This window comes from Budorcas taxicolor, chromosome 1 (assembly GCF_023091745.1).
Source record: "Budorcas taxicolor isolate Tak-1 chromosome 1, Takin1.1, whole genome shotgun sequence".
NCBI classification, from domain to species: Eukaryota; Metazoa; Chordata; class Mammalia; order Artiodactyla; family Bovidae; genus Budorcas; species Budorcas taxicolor.
Genome location: NC_068910.1, coordinates 67,880,604 through 67,899,501, shown reverse-complemented (window position 1 = coordinate 67,899,501; position 18,898 = coordinate 67,880,604). Strand labels below are relative to the sequence as shown.

General features: G+C 47.8%; 1 protein-coding gene across 1 annotated transcript; it reads left to right on the top strand.

Moving 5' to 3' along the window:
* Positions 1-1,431: 1,431 nt before the first annotated feature.
* On the top strand, positions 1,432-18,132 carry MRAP (melanocortin 2 receptor accessory protein). The gene is made up of 3 exons (XM_052644534.1): positions 1,432-1,537; positions 14,934-15,033; positions 17,835-18,132. The coding sequence occupies exons 1-3, from the start codon at positions 1,432-1,434 to the stop codon at positions 18,130-18,132; spliced, it is 504 nt and encodes a 167-aa protein (XP_052500494.1).
* Positions 18,133-18,898: the final 766 nt, after the last annotated feature.

The window sequence follows — 18,898 nt, the reverse complement described above, 5'->3', positions numbered from 1 at the left end:
AGGCCTCCCTGCCCATCACCAACTCCCGGAGCTTACTCAAACTCATGTCCATTGAGTTGGTGATGCCATCCAACCATTTCATCCTCTGTCATCCCCTTCTCCTGTTCTCAGTCTTTCCCAGCATCAGGGTCTTTTCAAATGAGCCAGTTCTTCCCATCAGGTGGCCAAAGTATTGGAGTTTCAACTTCAGCATCAGTCCTTCCAATGAGTATTCGGGACTGATTTCCTTAGGATGGACTGGCTTGATCTCCTTGCAGTCCAAGAGACTCTCAAGAGTCCTCTCCAACACCACAGTTCAAAAGCATCAATTCTTCAGTGCTCAGCTTTCTTTATAGTCCAACTTTCACAGCCATAAATGACTACCTGGAAAAACCATAGCTTTGACTAGATGGACCTTTGTAGGCGGCCTGAATTTATCTGGGTTTGCTGCCTACACTATCAATGCCCCCCTTTCCTCTGGCAGTGTAGACCTGAGTCGAGAAGACTAGAAAGTCAGGATCTTGGAGGGAAAGTCCCCTGACAGTGTGTGTTTTGACTTCATCACTAATTCTCAAAAGCTAAATTTTAGGGAGCTCTTCACATTTAGTCCTGCTCATTTCCAGCACTTGGAATGCTCCTCTTGCTTGTATCTCTGCTCTTAGAAAAGTGAGTGTACAACTTGGAGTCGGGCCCTGACCAGATGAATCCTTGTCACGTCTATCATCAGCCAAGGACTGGTGAACCCTGGGGCCCTGTTTCCCAGGAACACAATTGGTGCGGGTTCTTGACCTGGAAAACAGCCTCCCCAGTCTAAACAGAGGCAGCTGACTGCTTGGTTCTTGGGAGCGCACATGAAAGCTGGGACGTGCATTCTGTTGGAGCAGCGTGTTCTTTGGGTTTAATGAAGTGGTGATGTGTCCATGAGAGAGGTTGCGAGTTCAAGGCTGACATCACTCAGGTTCCACCCTCAGATAAGGAATCTAGGCCAGTGATTTGCTGGTTGCTTAACAGCACCAAGAGCTGCCTTGATGCAAGTCAAGCCTGGCAGAGCCAGGCTCTTGATTTGGTTCAATTAATTATTTAGGGCCCAAAGTGGTTGTCCTCTCTAGTCCTAGTCCACATCTTATCTTTCGAGGGTCCTGGGGGGAGTCTGTTTTCTTGCCCGGATGCTGAGGGCCGACCAGCGCTTGCGCAGGGGCCTCAGGCTCCCGCCTCGCACTCTGTTTGTTTTGGAGCTGCGTCAAGCCAGCAGGATGGATCGCTCTGCTTGAACTCTAAAGATGTCAGGCGCACCCCCCGACCTTCCTCCCAGCCCCACGGCTCTGATAAGTGAGTAGGCCTTGAGTCCGGAGACCCACAGACATACTTGAATGATTTCACGCAAATCAGCAGGGCCATCTCCCGGGCGAGCTCAGAGCAGCTCCAGAAGGGCCACCGGCCAGCGACGCTGGCATGGCCAACAGAACCAACACCTCTGCCCCACACTACAGCTACGAATACTACCTGGACTACTTGGACCTCATGCCCGTGGATGAGAAGAAGCTAAGTGCCAACAAACGTGAGTCCTGAACTGGGGAAGCCGGCCGATCGGAGGCTGGGGTTTGGCACAGATGGCTTTTCTCCATTCACTTATGAATCCCGGGATATCACGGGAAAGCCAGAATGGGACTCTGAACTCGTAGATAGAAGGGAATGGAGGGTGTATCTATTATCTTCTGTAGTAAGTTGGAAACTAGCCTCTTGAGAAACTAAGACACTTTGGGAGCAGGCTACACTGGTAAGACAGATTTCTCAATAGAGTTATATTTGTCTAGGGGTCCAATAACTAGATGAGTTTCTCCAAACTGTAGATTTCGAGTTTCCCTGTTGTCTCCATGTAGATGTGGGAGAGAGCTACGGTGTTCACTTCTAAGATGTGTGACTAATCCTTATTAAAAATACTGAGCAACGGTTCATCTTCATGGTCTCATGAAGGACCACCAGACAAGTTAACAGCCTTTTCTTCATCTTAACCTGCCCAGTCTTTATCTTGAAGTAACTCGGTAGCTTCTCAATAATCTTCTCTGATTATTCCAGTTACTCAGACCAGATAACAAGTCAGATGAGAAAACGAGCATAAAAAACAAAACAAAAACAAAGTTCCAGGAACCCATCCTTTCCTGAAGTCCCCCAGGTTTCAGGGACTTCACTACAATCACACACTATGTCTGTCAAAAATAAATGTGTCCTTAGAAAGAACACAATGCTTCCCATATGAAAAAAAAACATAGTCTGTTACAAACCAGCTCAAAACTGAAATTCACTTCACTGGTATTATTTAATAAAAGGAGGCAGAGCCCTGGCAGAGTCCTTGGGGAAAGTCCTATAGAATGTCTGGTTGGGAAGTGTTCCCTTTCCTATGATATCCACCTTCCAGAAGTGAAGGACTTCTGTTTCATGTTTGCTGAGGAGTTCCTGTATTCCTGACACTGTAGCAAAACTTTTGGGGGGGACAATAGATTTGGTGTGTTTTCTGATACAAGCTATAAACCCATGAAATGAAAATGCAGAGTTTTTTCACATGCAACTCACAATATGGAAGACATAGAGTAACAGGGAGAAAGTGGCAGATTTGAAATAAAAGCCCACTCACAGATATTATCAAAAGTTCAGAACTTCAAGATCCATGCTGACCTGGACAACATAGATGTGCATTTAGGAAGGACTTTTTAAAATGAACACAAATTAAATAAAATTCTAGCTCAGCTTCTGACGCCTTACTTATCACCTGGGCTCTGAAGTTGATCCTCGCTGCTTTGTGTTGGGGGGCTGTTTGCAACTTTAGGAGCTTAGAACACATGATCTCAATCTCTGCCCCCACCTGTTACCCACAGGTAACTTACAGTTCTTGGGGAAAAGGCTGGTTTTCTCTAAATTGTGTGTGAGGTTTGAGATGTTCTTTTTTTTTTTTTTTTTTTGGCACTTTGAACTAGAGTCAGACATTTACAACCTGGGGAGCTAGATATGAGGTCAAATAAGTTCTTCCTCAAATTCCCAAACCCAATAACAATTATTTCAGTAAGGAATCTTGCCAGAGAGACCAGTCACTGTCCCCACCCTGGACAACCTAGATGTTGAGGACTTTTGACACTCACAGGGAGAAGTCAGGCTCTGCGTCCCTCCTATGAAAAGTAAGTATCCACTGGTATTTTTACAGAAAGTATTCAAGTTATACACCTTAGGGGACTGGCTAAATAACTCTCCCATATCTTCATACAGACTATAGAAAACGTGATATCTACAATTTGAAGAAACCCACCCAGCTTACTGGAACTCCAAACAAATACATTAAACTCTACTAAGAAATACATTTTAAGGGAATTCCCTGGTGGTCTAGTGGTTGGAACTGGGTGCTTTCACTGCCCAGGGTCCAGGGTTCAATTCCTGGTCAGAGATATAAGATCCCACAGGCCATGTGGTATGGCCAAAAATAAACAAACAAACAAATAAATAAAGTTTTAAGTCTCATTTATTAAGAAAAAAGGGAATCCATCTTAAAAGAATATTGTCTCAAAAGTATCTTAGAAAGATACAGTGTATCACAAAAGTGTCTTAGAAAGTTAATTCTAAATTTATCACAAAGGCTGCCAAATACCGTTTTATACCCAAGTCCTAGATATCAGGAATCTTTAATATCCACAGAGAGAGGTGCTTTTTCTGGGCTCCTTTATTCCTGTTTGTGTCTCACATATCCCAGGCTTCATGCCCTGATTTTAATTTCTATTGTCTCTGGGAAAGAAATTTGGGGCTAGGCAAAATTCCTCCCCTGCGGGGGTGTTTGCACCTTGAATAGGTTAATTGTCTTGTTTTTGTTGTTTTTTTCTGGGTGACCAGCCATGGACCAGTGACTCTGTCGAGTCTAGGTACATGGACTCTAAGCCTGTTCGCTGTAATTCTCATCTGAACTGTGCCGCTTACTAGCTCTGTGTCTTGGGTAAGTAAGTTAGCGAGGCCAGGCCAGATTCAGGAGGAGGGAATTAGATGGGTTCTAGTGCAAGAAGGGTTAAAAATTGGAGGCAGAGGACCTCCCTGGAGGCCCATTGGTTCTGACCTTGTGCTTCCAGGGCAAGCGGCAGGGGTTCACTCCCTGGGGAACTCAGATCCTGCATGCAGTGTGGCACAGCCAAAAATAAGCAAAACAAAAAATTGGAGGCAGTCTTTTTAGTTCACTGTAAACAAGAGAAATATGGCAGGTGGCAAGATGTGCTCCAGAGAAAAGTCAAATGGGAAACATGGCTAGGAGAGCAGGGAGCCAAGGGTGGAAGACGGCTGGTGAAGGCCTCACCTGTGGCCTGTGAAGAGGTGAGAATTAAGTCTTGACGATGTCTTGGGAAGGAACCTTTTAGGAACACCAAGGGCCAAGGCTCTGAAGCAGAGGAGTGCCTGGTATATTCCAGGAATGACAAAGAGACTGCAGTGGCTATTCCTTATATTTTGGGGGGCTACTTTTGCAAACTATTTTTTCTCTTAAAATGGAAACCACTTTATTATTTCATAAGTCAGCACAACCCATCCATCAACAGGAAAAAAAAAATAGAAATACGAGCTGCTGCTGCTGCTGCTAAGTCGCTTCAGTCGTGTCCGACTCTGTGCGACCCCATAGACAGCAGCCCACCAGCACCCCGCCACACCCCCCTGCCCAGTCCCTGGGATTCTCCACGCAAGAACACTGGAGTGGGTTGCCATTTCCTTCTCCAAAGCATGAAAGTGAAAAGTGAAAGTGAGTTCACTCAGTCGTGTCTGACTCCTAGCGACCCCATGGACTGCAGCCTACCAGGCTCCTCCATCCATGGGATTTTCCAGGCAAGAGTACTAGAGTGTGTTGCCATTGCCTTCTCCGAGAAATACGGGCAATTGATATGAAAAGACAGTAACAGAAGAAGCTCAAAGGGCCAAGGAACAGGAGAAAATGCTCAGTGTCATCAGGGAAATGCACTGGGAAAGAACAAGTAGGTACCATTTCACAACCACTCAATCAGTGAGAGTTAAAAGGCTGATATTTGAAGTGTTGGGGTAGGAAGGACAGAAATTAGTACCGTTAAATGCAGCTGATAGGATGAAACTTGAGTTCACCATTTGGGAGAGCAGCTTGGCAAGAACCAAAAAAAGTTACAGATGTTCACAAGGCATCACGCAGAGTCCCCTTCCCGGTGTCCGCCTAGGGAAGTGCGTACATGTGTCCACCAGGATGCAGGTATCTCAGTGTTCACCGCAGCACTGTCTGACAGTCAGAAAGTGGAAATGGCCTAATATCCATCAACAGGAGATGGGATAAATGAATGATGGTTGTGTTACTACAGGCATGCTTAGTCAGTCATGTCTGACTCTTGTGACCCTGTGTACTATAGCCCGCCAGGTTCCTCTGTCCACGGGATTTTTCAGGCGAGAATTCTGGAGTGGGTTGCCATTTCCTCTTCCAGGGGATCTTCCCAACCAAATGATCGAACCTAAGTCTCCTGTGTCTCCTGCAGGAGACGTTCTTCTTTTCATTGTTCTCTAATCTTTTGAATAATTTATTTTATACTTAATAGCTTAGAGAGTCACTTTATGGGGACATTTTATTACACAAGAAAGAAAATGTAATGTTTACACATATGATTCATTCATCCCAATATTTCAATCAGCAAGGTCAATTCGCAAGTGGATTCTTTACCTGAATGTGTTATTATAACCACATTTAAAAATATATATAAAATATATTTTTATTTGTTTCCAGCTTTTTATCCGTCTTATTTCTTTTACTTTCTTCTTCTTTTTTTTTTTTTGGCCTCATCACGCAGCATGTGGGATCTCAGTTCCCCAAGTAGGGATTGAATCTGGGCCCCCTGCAGTGGAAGATTGGAGTCCCAACCACTGGACAACCTTGCAAGATGTTAAAATGCCTTTTCTAAAGTTGGATATGCCCCTCAGTAGATGACTTCACGCTACCTCTCAGTGGAGGACAGAGGAGGCTGGCAGGCTGCAGTCCATGGGGTCGCAGAGTCAGATGCGACTGATCAACTGAACAACAGCAACTACTCAGAAGAATATCAGTGCCTAGCCAACTAGGGTGGTTCTGTGTCTGTGTCCTCATATGCACACAGGCATGCTCACACATGCGTTGAAGCACATACACAAACATACCTATTCAGCCGCATGCAACTGGACTCCTATTCTGTGTGCTGTTTGTAATAACTCCTGCCTGGAGCTGCTGAGGGGAAACAGAACTGGCACAGGATAGAGAACAGTTACATTCCTGTATATAAAAGAGGTGCTTCCCAGAGGTGTTTTGGGAAGAAGAATAGACCCTCCAGGGGACAAGTTCTTGCAGGCCAGCCTCGGAGGATCCCCATAAGCTGTGGGAAATCATGTAAAACAGTAAGCAGGGAAGAGACAAAGTGCGCTTTGCTTGCTAAAAATATGGCTTTGGTGGATATATACATGTGAAGGTTGGTAGGGTAGTGGTCACATGTGGGCAGGAAACGGCCATGCGCTGAGGCTGGAGGCATAAAGTTGAAAAGGTCCTTGGGACTTCCCTGGCGGTCCAGTGACTAAGACTCCATGCTCTGAGTTTGATTCCTGGTCAGGGAACTAGGCCCCATATGCCACAATTAAGACCTGGTGCACCCAAATAAATACATATTTTTAAAAAAATAAATGGATTTTTTTTAAGATAAGATCTCTACCCTTAGGTTTTGACAGTCTAGGCAGGAATAGTTGCATACATGAATAAGAGTGCCCTGGTATTACAGAATACCATATGGAAATAGACGTATGTGGGACTCATGGAAGCTGATAACTTAATGTCACCCAGCTGGATAGTCACAGATCCCGGACCTCAATTCCAGCTGCCATGCCTCAGGACTCTTCCCAGGACACTTGTCATGATTAGGGGGCAGGTTCTCACCAGGATGTGGGATCCAGCAGAGCAGAAAACTTTGTCCACCTGTCTGTCTGTCTCCCCACAGTTCAGAATAGTGCTGAGCACCCAGCAGGCACACACACCTGGTGAGGATTTCTTCTTGGCTTGTACATGGCCACCTTCTTGTCATGTGCTCGAAGGGCTCTTGGTGTAAATGGAGAAAGAGGTCTCTTTCTCTTCTTATAAAGGCACTAATCCCATCATGAGGGCCCCACCCTCATGACCTCTTCTAAACCTAATTAGCTCTCAAGGCCACACCTGCAAGTACTATCACCCTGGAGATTAGGGCTTCCACATGTTGGGGTGGTAGGGACACGACCATTCAGTCTATAGTGGTACCTTTGTCTTAGCCATCAGCTGAAGCAGATAGAAACAATTCACCATACACATTCTGTTTCCTAGATATATTTCAAAGAAGAGCTGGCTGGATATGCTCTTTTGTACCTTGCTCTTACTGACCTCACTATCTTTTGTTTCCCCATGTTGTGAAATATTCTTTCACAAGAACCTTGTAAGTAGCTGCCTATTGTTCTAGAAATTGGTGTCTTTGAACTTATAGAACGCTTCCAGGATTTTGGTCTTATAAGCAATGGCCCCAGGGAGAGGACTTCTTCCACTGCTGTGTGTTAAGCGAAGAAGTCTTGCCTACTTTTGTCCTCAGTACTTGAATTCAAATAAGTTTATTTGAAAAAAGAAAGAAAGAAAAAGCCAGGAACTTCCCTTGTGGCCCGGGGGTTGAGACTCCTCCTGACAATGCAGAGGACACAGGTTTGATCTCTGGTCCGGGAAGATCCCACATGCCCTGGGGCAACTAAGCCCGTGTGCCACAACTACTGAGCCTGTGCTTTGCAACAAGAGCAGCCACCGCAGTGAGAGGCCTGAGCATCCCAACTAGAGTGGCCCCTTGCTTGCCGCGACTAGAGAAATCCCACACCCAGCAGCAAAGACCCAGCACAGACACAAATAAACAAATTTAGAAGAGCCTAAAAATGCAAAACCAGAAATCTCCCTCATCCAAAGTCTGTGCTCCCATATCACTGCGTCGCTTTTGTTTCTTATAATGATCGGCAGAAGCAGCATCAGGCTGTCTCAGGGATGCTCTGTTACTTGGCTTTGAAGGCAGGGGAAGGTAGGTGTGAGTCCAGGTGAGCTTGGACAGAGGTCAGCCACAGAAAGCAAGTGACCTCCGTTGCTGACAAATGCCACTTTCTCTCCTTGCCAGTTTCTCTGGGTTGGATCTCCATCCCAGTCAAACAAACCACAAACCATCACACCCCAAGTCTGTGCACATGAATGACAGAAAGATGCTTTAGAGGGAAACAGAGAGGCAAAGCTCTCCCTCAGACCACCTCACTAGAAGGTCACCTGGGGCAGCAGGTTGACGTGGTGAAGGCCAGATGGGGTTCGACTTCTGTCAAGTTGAGAAAAAGACAAAATAGAAGAAAAAAATACCCGAGTTCATGTGTTAACCTAACAAGCAGGAAGGATTTTAAGATTTTTGTGTTCATACCCAGATGGTGCAATTTATTCCATCATGGTTGGACGGATAATTGGAAAGATCTCGGGATGCAGACACATTTTTATGAGCCTTCAACGCTGAGTTGAAGGCTGTGGGTTGCCCTTCCTCAGGGAAGGCTTGAAATCCGGTGTGTGATTCTGTTACAGGGACTTCACAAAGATTGTCACCCCTGTGATTTTTAGACATGGCTTCTGTTTCATGGAAATGTTAAGAATCTCCCCAACACTGTCAAAAAGGTGGAAAACAGAAATCCGTCTCCTGAGACCCTGCCTGAACAAACTGATTCCACGTTTGATTCTGTTCCCTTTTCAGAGGCTAAGCTCTGGAGAGAAAAAAAGATTATCTCATATTCCCATCTTACAGTGACAATATGGATAATGTTAATACGATGAGTCTCCAAATACTGGTTGAATGCTCCCTTGCAGGGAGTATCGAGGCGGATTGATTTCCCTTGGGTAGTGCCTGGCCTTACTGCTGTATTATTTACCTCTTAGGTCAGTATGCCTCCTTCCTTTAATTACCAGTTAGAAAGAATTTGTCATAGCCCACACCGACTTCTGCTGAGGCACTGCCTCTGGCAGCTTCAATAATAAGGCAGTCTGTTCATCTGCTTCTGCAACAGCTGGGAGAAGAAGAACAAAAACACATCACTAACCAATCTCTTCTGAACAATCACTAACCAATTTCTTCTGAACACAGCGAATAGACTTTGGGGTAAAGACTGATTTCTATAAATCTTCTCTTCTGGCCAGAGCGATCAAGTGAGGGTCGTTGTGGCTGTTCAGTCACTCAGTCATGTCCAACTCTTTGCGACCCCATGGACTTCAGCACGCCAGGTTTCCCTGTCCTTCACTATTTCCCAGAGTTTGCGCTAACTCACGTCCATCAAGTCGATGATGCTATTCATCTCTTTCAGTCGCAGCAAACAAGTTCAGGTTACGACTTTTCCTTTTTTGGGGTTGTGCTGGGTCTTCGTTGTGGCACTTAGTTGCAGCATGCAACTGGGCTTCTCTTGTTGAGGATCAGGGGCTCTAGAGCACCCAGGCTCTCTAGTTTCAGTGGGCTTAGTAGCCCTGCAAGTATGTGGGATCTTAGTTCCCCAACCGGGGATCCAATGCACATCCCTTGAAAGGTGGATTCTTAACCACTGGACCACCAAGGAAGTCCCAGAACTTTTATTATGATGTCTAAGCCTTCTGCAGATGGTCAGTTCCATGGGTACAATGTAAGCACTGAAAGGGATTTTTAAACAAAGATTGGGAATGTAATCTTGGAGCAAATTTCCCATCAAGCTAGCCTCATGTGGAGCTGTTGTACTTGAGTGAGTCCATGATTCCTCAAAACCTGCTTGGTACTCGTCCTTTGGAACTGACTTTTGTGGCCCTGACACATTCTATGAAATATCCACAGTGACACATTATGTATTTCTTTGGAAGGTGGATTTGCTTCCGGGAAACAGTTTAGAATCACCCATAAACCAATCAGGTGAATGAAATTAAGTGATTGGTACCATTTGGGTATTGAAAATAAGAGATGATCTCAAAAAAAAAAAGATGATCTCATAAAGTGGCAAGATTGGTGTGTGTGTGCGTGTGTGTGTGTGTGTGTGTGTGTGTGTGTGTGTGTGTGTATCCTTGAAGGTAATTCCAAAAGAAGAATTTATAAATGTTTGATCAACATAGGTATTTTAGAAAATTTACATGGCTCTACAGTAGAGAGGGCTTCCCTCGTAGCTCAGTCGGTAAAGAATCTGCTTGCCATGCAGGAGACCTGAGTTCAGTTCCCGGGTCAAGAAGACCCCCTGGAGAAGGAAATGGCAGCCCACTCCAGGATTCTTGCCTGGAGAATTCCACGGACAGAGGAGCCCGGCAGGCTCTAGTCCACGGTGTCAAAAGAGGCAGACACAACTTAGCAACCAAACCACCACCACCACCACAGTAGAGAGGGGATGATTATTTTGAAGGCCAGCATTTATTTGGAATTGTCAGTTTTGGTATGTTCATTTAAGAAGTCATTTATTGATTTTTGTCCAGATTCAATGCAGAAAATTGGTTACTTTAATGGAGTACCAGATAAAACAGACTTTGATTTCTCTCTCATGTAAAAGTTTGCAGGGCAGAGTGGTAGGTCAGCTCCATGAAGTCTTCAAGGACTGGCTTTGTTTCAGCTCACACCTCTGCCATCCCTGGGATGTGTCCTCACTGTCACGTTCCAATCCTGGCTATAGCCATCACATCCATGTTCTGGGCAGCAAAATGGAGTAAGGGAATATGAAGGGATGCATGTGTTAGAAATCTAGCCATCTCTGCAGGACTCCTAGAAGCCGGCCTGCAATTGCTCCATTCACATCTGATTGGCCAGAACCTTGTCACATGACCATACTAACTGAAAGGGAGGCGGGGAAATACAGTCTTTATCTCAGGCAGCCATGTGCCTAGCTACAGGAGGGGTTCTATTACTATGGAAGCAGGTGAAGGATTGACAAGAACAATTACCTTTACGTTTACGTAGCTTACGTTTTAGGGCACTTGAAGGAAGCAGCGACATCACGTGCCACAAAACCCTCTTAACAGAAATAATGATTTTAATTCTACGTACAGATCATTTCACAACCATCACATGAGGAAATCCTGCCATGGGCATTGCTTACACATATTATTTTATTTAATTTGCATAACAGCCTATATAACACGCACTATCATCCCCATTTAACTGATGAGGAAACAGATTTAGAGATGTAAAAATCTCAGACGGCTTGAGATCAAAAAGCTAGGAAATAGTCAAGTCAGAATTTGAATTCAAAATCGACCTCCTCCAGAGTCTAGGCTCTCAACCCCATTATTATCCCCCAGGAAGGGAAAAATCTTGCTGTTAACTTTCTCCTGGGACTCTAGAGAAGAGGGAAGGGAAGGGGAGTTTTCCATGACTGAACCAGTTTTATTGTCAAGCCAGTCTGGCGCTCCTTGTTGTAAAGACAAGCTCTGGGTTGTTTAAACATTTCCCACCCTGGAGAATGACAGCTCTTGCCCTTGTAACAAAATGTTCTTTCCAAGCACTTAGGCTGACCCTTCAGGAGGAAGAGGAAAAAACCCTATTTTCTTGGCTGCCTTTTTCAAAAGCACATGATGAAAGAGAACGCCGTGCAGGAAACGGCTGGTGTCTGCTGTTCGCTCTTTTGGTCTGACAAAATTAAAATTTCACTTCTCGGAAGACTCTGTGTTCTGGAGGAGGTGTCATCTAATTTCCTGCTCAGCATCTGGAGATAATGACCAAGGGCTAGGACAGACAGAGTGAGCCTGGGAGACAGGAAAGGGCGTCTCAACTGCTCAATTTCTGATGCTGTTTTCTTTGAGGCTCTGATGGAACTTATCTAGGTACCAAAGACCTCAAATCCTGCATTTTTTTTTTTAATGAAAGAAAAAGAGTGTTAGTGTCTGCAGAAATCTGAAACTTCCTTAAACATTAGAACTCCCAAACCATATTTTCTGAGAACTTATATACTCTTATACTTTGAGCGTTAGACAATAAATTGTGACTCTTTAGGACACAGTTGAATTAAAGCAGGTTCTGGGGACTAATACACAGTGAGCAGACAAGGAACACTTCGAAAGTCAGAGGCTTCTTTTGATTGACATATGCACACTACTATATAGAAAATAGAAAACTAATAAGAACCTACTGTCTGGCACAGGGAAATCTACCCAATATTCTGTAACGGCCTATATAGGAAGAGAGTTTAAGAAAGAGTGTATATCGTGTCTGACTCTTTGCGACCCCATGGACTGTAGCCTGCCAGGCTCCTCTGTCCTTGGAATTCTCCAGGCAAGAATACTGGAGTGGGTTGCCGTTTCCTTCTCCAGGGGATCTTCCTAACCCAGGGATCGAACCCAGGTTTCCTGCATTGCAGGCAGATTCTTTACCAGCCGAGCCACCAGGGAAGCCATGTGTATATGTATGTATGTATATAAGTATATATACATATATATGTATATATATATATATATAGAGAGAGAGAGAGATGACTCACTTTGCTGTACACCTGAAACTAACACAATATTTGGCTATGTTAGGAGCTTGCTTTGTTTGGGTTTTTATAGCTTTTTTTTGCTTTCTGGAAGACAAGATGTTCCAGGCTCATTTTGTAGATTTCTTATCCCAGATTGTGGATTTTTAAAAATTTTTTAAAAAAGAAGCTTAGTACAGACAGCAGCAACCTCATTTCCTGTTTTCCAGGAGCCCGTGCATCCCCTTTAACAACAGTGTGATGCTGCAGGGCAGGCCAGCCATTTCTCAGATCAGGGACAGAAAGCAGAGAGGGTGTGAGTCAGCCTGGGGGGCTCTGCGGTCCTTGCCTCTCTGCAGTGTGAGTGCCAACTTGCTGATACATTTCAAGGTGGTGGAGTCCATGAGGCCTTTTGCCAATACTGCATCTTTTCCTTATTACCTGTTTTTGACACTTTTAGGATTTAAAATCAACTCTTATAAGGTTTTAGTTTCTCCCTCTAGCTGTCTTGGGTCATAGAGGGCAGAGGTAACAATTTTACTCAATAATTACTATTTACCCCACACGTCTCTAATCATTCATCCATTCAGTTATTTGTTCATTTATTTATCCATTTATTAGCACTTTTTAACTTGAATACATCACAGAAATCTCTTTTGTTTGAACAGAACCCAACAGAAGGCAGGGCAGGACTAGTGCTGGTGATGTAGCAAGAGTGTCGAGGAGGATGCTGGTGGACAGATGCAGAATCCTAAAGGGGGCCAGCGATTTCTGGTGGGCGAGGTTGGCCTCCTCGGGGTCCTTAGCAGCTCCCAGCAAAGCCTGACTTGCACAGGCGCTTACCACATGCCTGTTGATGACCATCCTTCAGTGGTTTCCTTGGGTCATGCACGTGGGTGCCTAGCATACCCCAGTCTGGGGCATCTTGTCCTGGGGCGAGAGTGTGTCTGGGATAAGGTAGTTGCAGAGACTAATTATGAACCCAGTATGCTTTCCTGGTGGCTCAGTGGTAAAGAATCTGCCCGCAATGCAGGAGATGTGGGTTTGATCCCTGGGTCAGGAAGATCCCCTGGAGAAGGAAACGGCAACCCACTCCAGTATTCTTGCCTGGAGAATCCCATGGACAGAGGAGCCTGGTGGGTTACAGTCCATGGGGTCACACAGGGTTGGACGCGACTTAGCTACTAAAACAATAATAATTCTGTGCCCAGAGCCATAGAAACAAACAAGAGAAACAAACAGACTCCTACAGTTCCCTAGCAACTTGCTGAATCTTTTGACCCGGAGCCCTGGATAAAGGTACCTCCCAAACCGCCAGGTTCCACCAGGTTCTACCAGGGCCCAGAAGAGGCTGAGCATCCTTCTTGATTTTCCTGTGTGTTTTCACCTCCAGCCACTGATACAGCCACAGTGGTGGCTGCAATGGTGCTTTTTCCTCCTGCCACAGCTCCCCAGCTGGCCCTGTGCCCCGAAAAGAGAGGGACCATCTCTTTTCACCTCCAGCAGCCTGGCTGGGGCAGCCTTGGGTAACATCTCCATAGTCTGGCCCTCTCCAGAGGAGGTTAGCAGCATTGTTTGGTGCATATCGTTTTTCCAAGTCTCTGATCTTGGGGTCTTTGAAGCGGTCCCCAACTGGGCTGATCGCAGAAGGCTCCTGGTAGGGGCTGCAGTCCTCACAGGAGAGGGGAGGCTGTCCTGCCACATAAAATTGCTCACAGCACTTTCTTCTTCCTGGGAGGAAGGAAGAAGGGAAAACCCACTCTCTGAGCAACAGAAGCAGCCAAAAAATCAAGTCCGGGGTGGGGGGGTAGGGGTGGTGTGGGAACAGTTTCATTTACTGGTTTTTCCCTCAGTCATCACCCTAAACTGACCCAGTGACTAGTTGCTCTGGGAAAAAGCCAGGTCCCTGCTGCCTCTTTCCTTCCCAAGGTTATCATCATTATTTCATTGTTATTATTATTTTGGCTGTGCTGAGTCTTCGTTGCGGCACAGCGCTCTCTACTTCTGGAGCAGGCTTGGTTGCCCTGTGGCACGTGAGATCTTAATTCCCTGACCAGGGATTGTACTCATGTACCCTGCATTGGGTGTTGCTAGTGGTAGAGAACTGCCCGCCAAGGCAGGAGACGTATGAAACTCGGGTTCGATCCCTGGGTTGGGAAGATCCCCTGGAGGAGGGCATGGCACCCCACTCCAGCATCCTTGCCTGGAGAATCCCCACGGACAGAGGAGCCAGAAGGGCCACAGTCCATGGGGTCACACAGAGTCGGACACGACTGAAGTGACTCAGCACACAGGCATGCATACGGTGCACTGGAAGGCAGATTCTTAACCACTAGACCACCAGGGGAGCCCCTCAGGGTGATTATTGACGGGAAAATCTCACGGGTCACTTACTGAGGAGGCTCTCTCCCGGAGTCCCAGTTCCACAGCACATGGGGACCGTGGGGCACGGGAGATCACACTGACATCGACACGTATGTCCCCACCCACAGACTCGATCGCCATCGCCTTCTGGGTGAGCCTGGCAGCTTTCGTGGTTTTTCTCTTCCTCATCCTTCTCTACATGTCCTGGTCAGGCTCTCCACAGACGAGGTAAGGACGGCGGTGTGTGGCTAAACAGGGGGCCACTGTGTCCGAGGCAGAATACTCTTGGGCCATGAAAAGGAATAAAGCCTTTTGATTCATGCTCCCTGGATGAACCTCAGAAACATTGTGCTAGTGAAGGAAGGCAGACATGAGTCACTGTGTGACTCCGCGGATGTGAAGTGTGGCAGAAGAGACAAACCCAGAGACAGAAGATTTAGTGGTTGCCCAGGGCTGGGGAGGAGCAAAGGAAGGCGACTGCTCAGGGGCAGGGGGTTTCTTTCAATGGTCGTGGTAATGGTCTCACTACTCAGGGAACAGACTAAAGATGGCTGGATTTTACATTTTAGCTTGCGTATGTATAGAACATACCTCCGTTAAGCTGTTGCAGATAACGAAGCCAAGGTGATCCTGTGCCAATCAGGTCACCAGTTCACTGGGAAAGCGAAGACCCTCATCTACGGCCACCTTCTGTTGTCAGATGCCTACTGTGTACCTCCGTGGTTCAATTGGAGGCGATCCACACGTTTCAAGCAGTAATTAGAGCTGAGCTCACTAGACGTTCACTCCTGTGTTCATGCAGTTGGCCTCCCACACTCAAATTTCTTCGGCTTAATCCACCCAAGACAGCCACCGCTGTCCTAAGAACGATGCTTCCAAGGGGCTCTATACCACTGGTCTCCTTGCCATAGCTGATGGGACCAGGGATGGGCAACTAACCCAGAGAGGGTGACTGAGGGCTAGCCATCGCCCTTGGAAATGTGCGGCCTGGCAGGATGATAGCTGGGCTTAGGAGGCACTGACGTGTCCAGAGGAAGACCTGGGGGGCAGGGGCGGGGGTGGCGGGCTGGGCCCCTATTTTGGACCAAGTCGTGGGGGGTGGGAATCAGGAGTCGGCACAGGAAGCTGGGGGCAGGGAGAAGTGAGCAGAGCTGTTCTGAGAGGAAGGGAAGAGGAGTCTCCAAGCCTCTGAGGGAACCAGAGGGCAGCCCCTGTGCCTGGGGGTGGGGGTGGGGGCTCACAGCCGCGCCCCTGAGGATCTGAAGATGGATAGGCTTGCCTTGGGGGTGGGGGTGGGGCCCTATTTCTTCTAGCCCCTTCCCCACCTCGTCCACAGTGTCTCACCCACCAGGTCGTTCAGGGCCCCTCGGTGGCACATGGGAGGCGTGGGAGGCAGGGACCAGTTTTGGAGCAGCGAGGAGACCTAGTCCTTTAGCTTTCAGAGCTCACACTGAAGCTAAGCAGGTTCTCACCCTCAAGAGACATCCTGATGGACCAGCCCAAGAAATCGCCTCTGTCTTCTACTCTTCTGAGGTGACCTGGAGCCAGCCCTGTGCTAGGGACCACCAGCTCCTGTCCCAGCGGAGGGTTCCACGGTCCAGTGGGCACATGGGGGTCTCTCCCATCTCCTGAGCTACGATTTGACAACAGGACAAAATGAGGATGCTGTTCCCCGGCCCCCACCCCTGACCGGCCACGTGGCTTGCTAAACAAAACACTCTCCAGGGACTTCGTGACAGACAAGGAATGCTCCCTGTTGTAGACACGTGTTCCCGGAAAAAAACTCACTCAGAAGGACAATGCAGATAGTGGAGTGCAGTTTATTACACCCGCGGGCCCAAGGCAGAGTCTCCTCTTAGCCAAGGACCCCGAGCAGTTTTTGTGAAAACCTTATATACCCTAAGTGTATGTGCCCAAACCCACTTCCCCAAATTCCCTGAAACTAGTCTGGACAAAGGAAAAGAAAGATACTATCAAAGTTAACCCGTGATTCATATGCCTTAAGCCTAGGTAGTTAACAGTGGACACTTATCAATAGGCCTGTGGTCATATCCCAATAAGCATAATAAAATGTATGATTCTATTCAGTTACACAGATACTTAGGGTACTCTTTCAGGCGATGGAGAGCCCTGGGGCTCTTCCTTCCGGAGGCCTGGTTTCCCAGTTGGCATGTCCTTTCCAGAGATACTGGGCATATAGCTCAAAGTCCACAGTCAGGCCTAAGATGGGAGTCCTGCTTTCAAGATAAAGCCTGTTCTGTCTGCTTCCTCCTTCACTCAGGGAGGGCCAATGGGTCCTAAGTCAGATTTCAGAAAGAGAATACCTAGTTGCTTCCCAAAGAGGCATTCTTCCCACGCTGAAGCAAAACAAAAACTATTTAACAAAAAAGATCGTGCTAGCGTCGTTTGAGTCCCTCTGGAAGGAGGCCCTGCTTCCCTGCGCTCCCCTTCCTGACCCTCTTCATTCACGTTACAGTTGTAACCACATATGGCCTAGCTCTCTAGCTCAGACACCCATCAATTCATGGTCTCCTCTCACGCTGATGCCACGAGGCAGTTGTTACTGTCATCCCATTTCACTGATGGAATCGAAGGCAGGTGGACTGCCCACCGCCCCGGCACCTCAAGGGCAGGAGGGTCCATCCAGGGAGAATGTGTCTCTGGCTGGGACATGAGCTGGCTTGAGGCACAGACAAGACGAGCTGCACTCAACCACGTGGGTGGACGGAAGGTTGACCAGATACCCCTCCATCCCCCTGCCCCCCAGCTGTGAATGGACACACCGGGTCAGAGGGAAAGCCCCGAAGTCAAGGTCACCATGGAGCACTTCCTCGTCTCTTCCATTTCTCGACCGAGGTAACCTCGGTGAGCCAAGCTGACCCCCACCCCACCCCCGGGCCTGCTCCCCCGGCAGAGGGGCTCTGGCCTGGGGAGAACTTCCTCCTTAGGCTTTGGCCAGGCAGGAGGTCCCCAGGAAGGACTCTTCCCTTGGAGGCTTGGATGTCTTCTCCCATCTGCTCTGTCCACAGGAACGCCACCCAGCAGCCCCCAACATGTCCCTGGAGTCTTGGCCTCAACCTCCCGCTCTATGTCTGGAGGCAACCCCAGCACCCCAGGGCCCCCCCGGGGGACCGTGCAGCCTCCACCGAGCTCGGTCGAGGAACCAGACGCCGGAGCATCCTGGCCTGTCCAGTGGCTGCAACGAGAGAGACCCTCCACCTCAGCGCCCCCAGGACCACCCTGCTCTCCTCTGGGAACTGGCCCTCAGTGGGGACCTACAGGGCACCAGCTGACGTCAGCAACACGCCCAGTGAGCCTCCCCTGTAGACAGAACCTCTCGATGGGAGAACCAACACCCCATACCCACGTGCCCTCTGAAAGCCTGTTTATGTAGCGGGACAGGCAAGTGGGTCAAGAATGACTCCACCAGGGGGCACGTGTAAGCATTTATCCTGGGCTGACAGCCAGACCCAGCCAACCGAGGGAAATAGGCACAAATACTGCTCCTTTTTATTTAGTGCACTCACCACTTACGTTTGCGTTGAGGACAGAAAAATAAAATACATATGAATGAAAATGAAAATGTATTCACTAATCTTTACTATGTCACCTTTTAGTTTCAGCTACTACTTCTGCAAGATTCTTTTTATAACTGACTCATTCACCTGGCTGATCTGTGCCTCTTTTAGGGCACCTGGGAAGGGCCTGCCAGGTTCCCCTCCATGCCCCCACAGCACCCGCCCGGCCAGGCTCGCTGACTGTGGTCAAGGGACCCAAGCCACACCTTCCATGCAGCCGGGTCCAGCCGGCAGGGCCTGAGCCCAAGTGGCAGGAGGGTCCCGTGCTGGGTGTGACTTCATGTGACCTGAGACCCCCGAAGGACCTAGTTCTCTAGGGCCTGAGTTTCCTCCAGGCAAATTGTCCGGAGCCAGCATCACACCATGAAGCCCACAAACCCCACCCCACCCCACCCCATCCCACGTGACTGAAAAATAATTCTGCCAGGTAAGGGCCAGGCTCAGCTGGCCAGACCCAGGGGCAGTGGGTTAGAAGGGAAGATGGGGAAAGGGACACTGATCGGCTCCAGAGATGC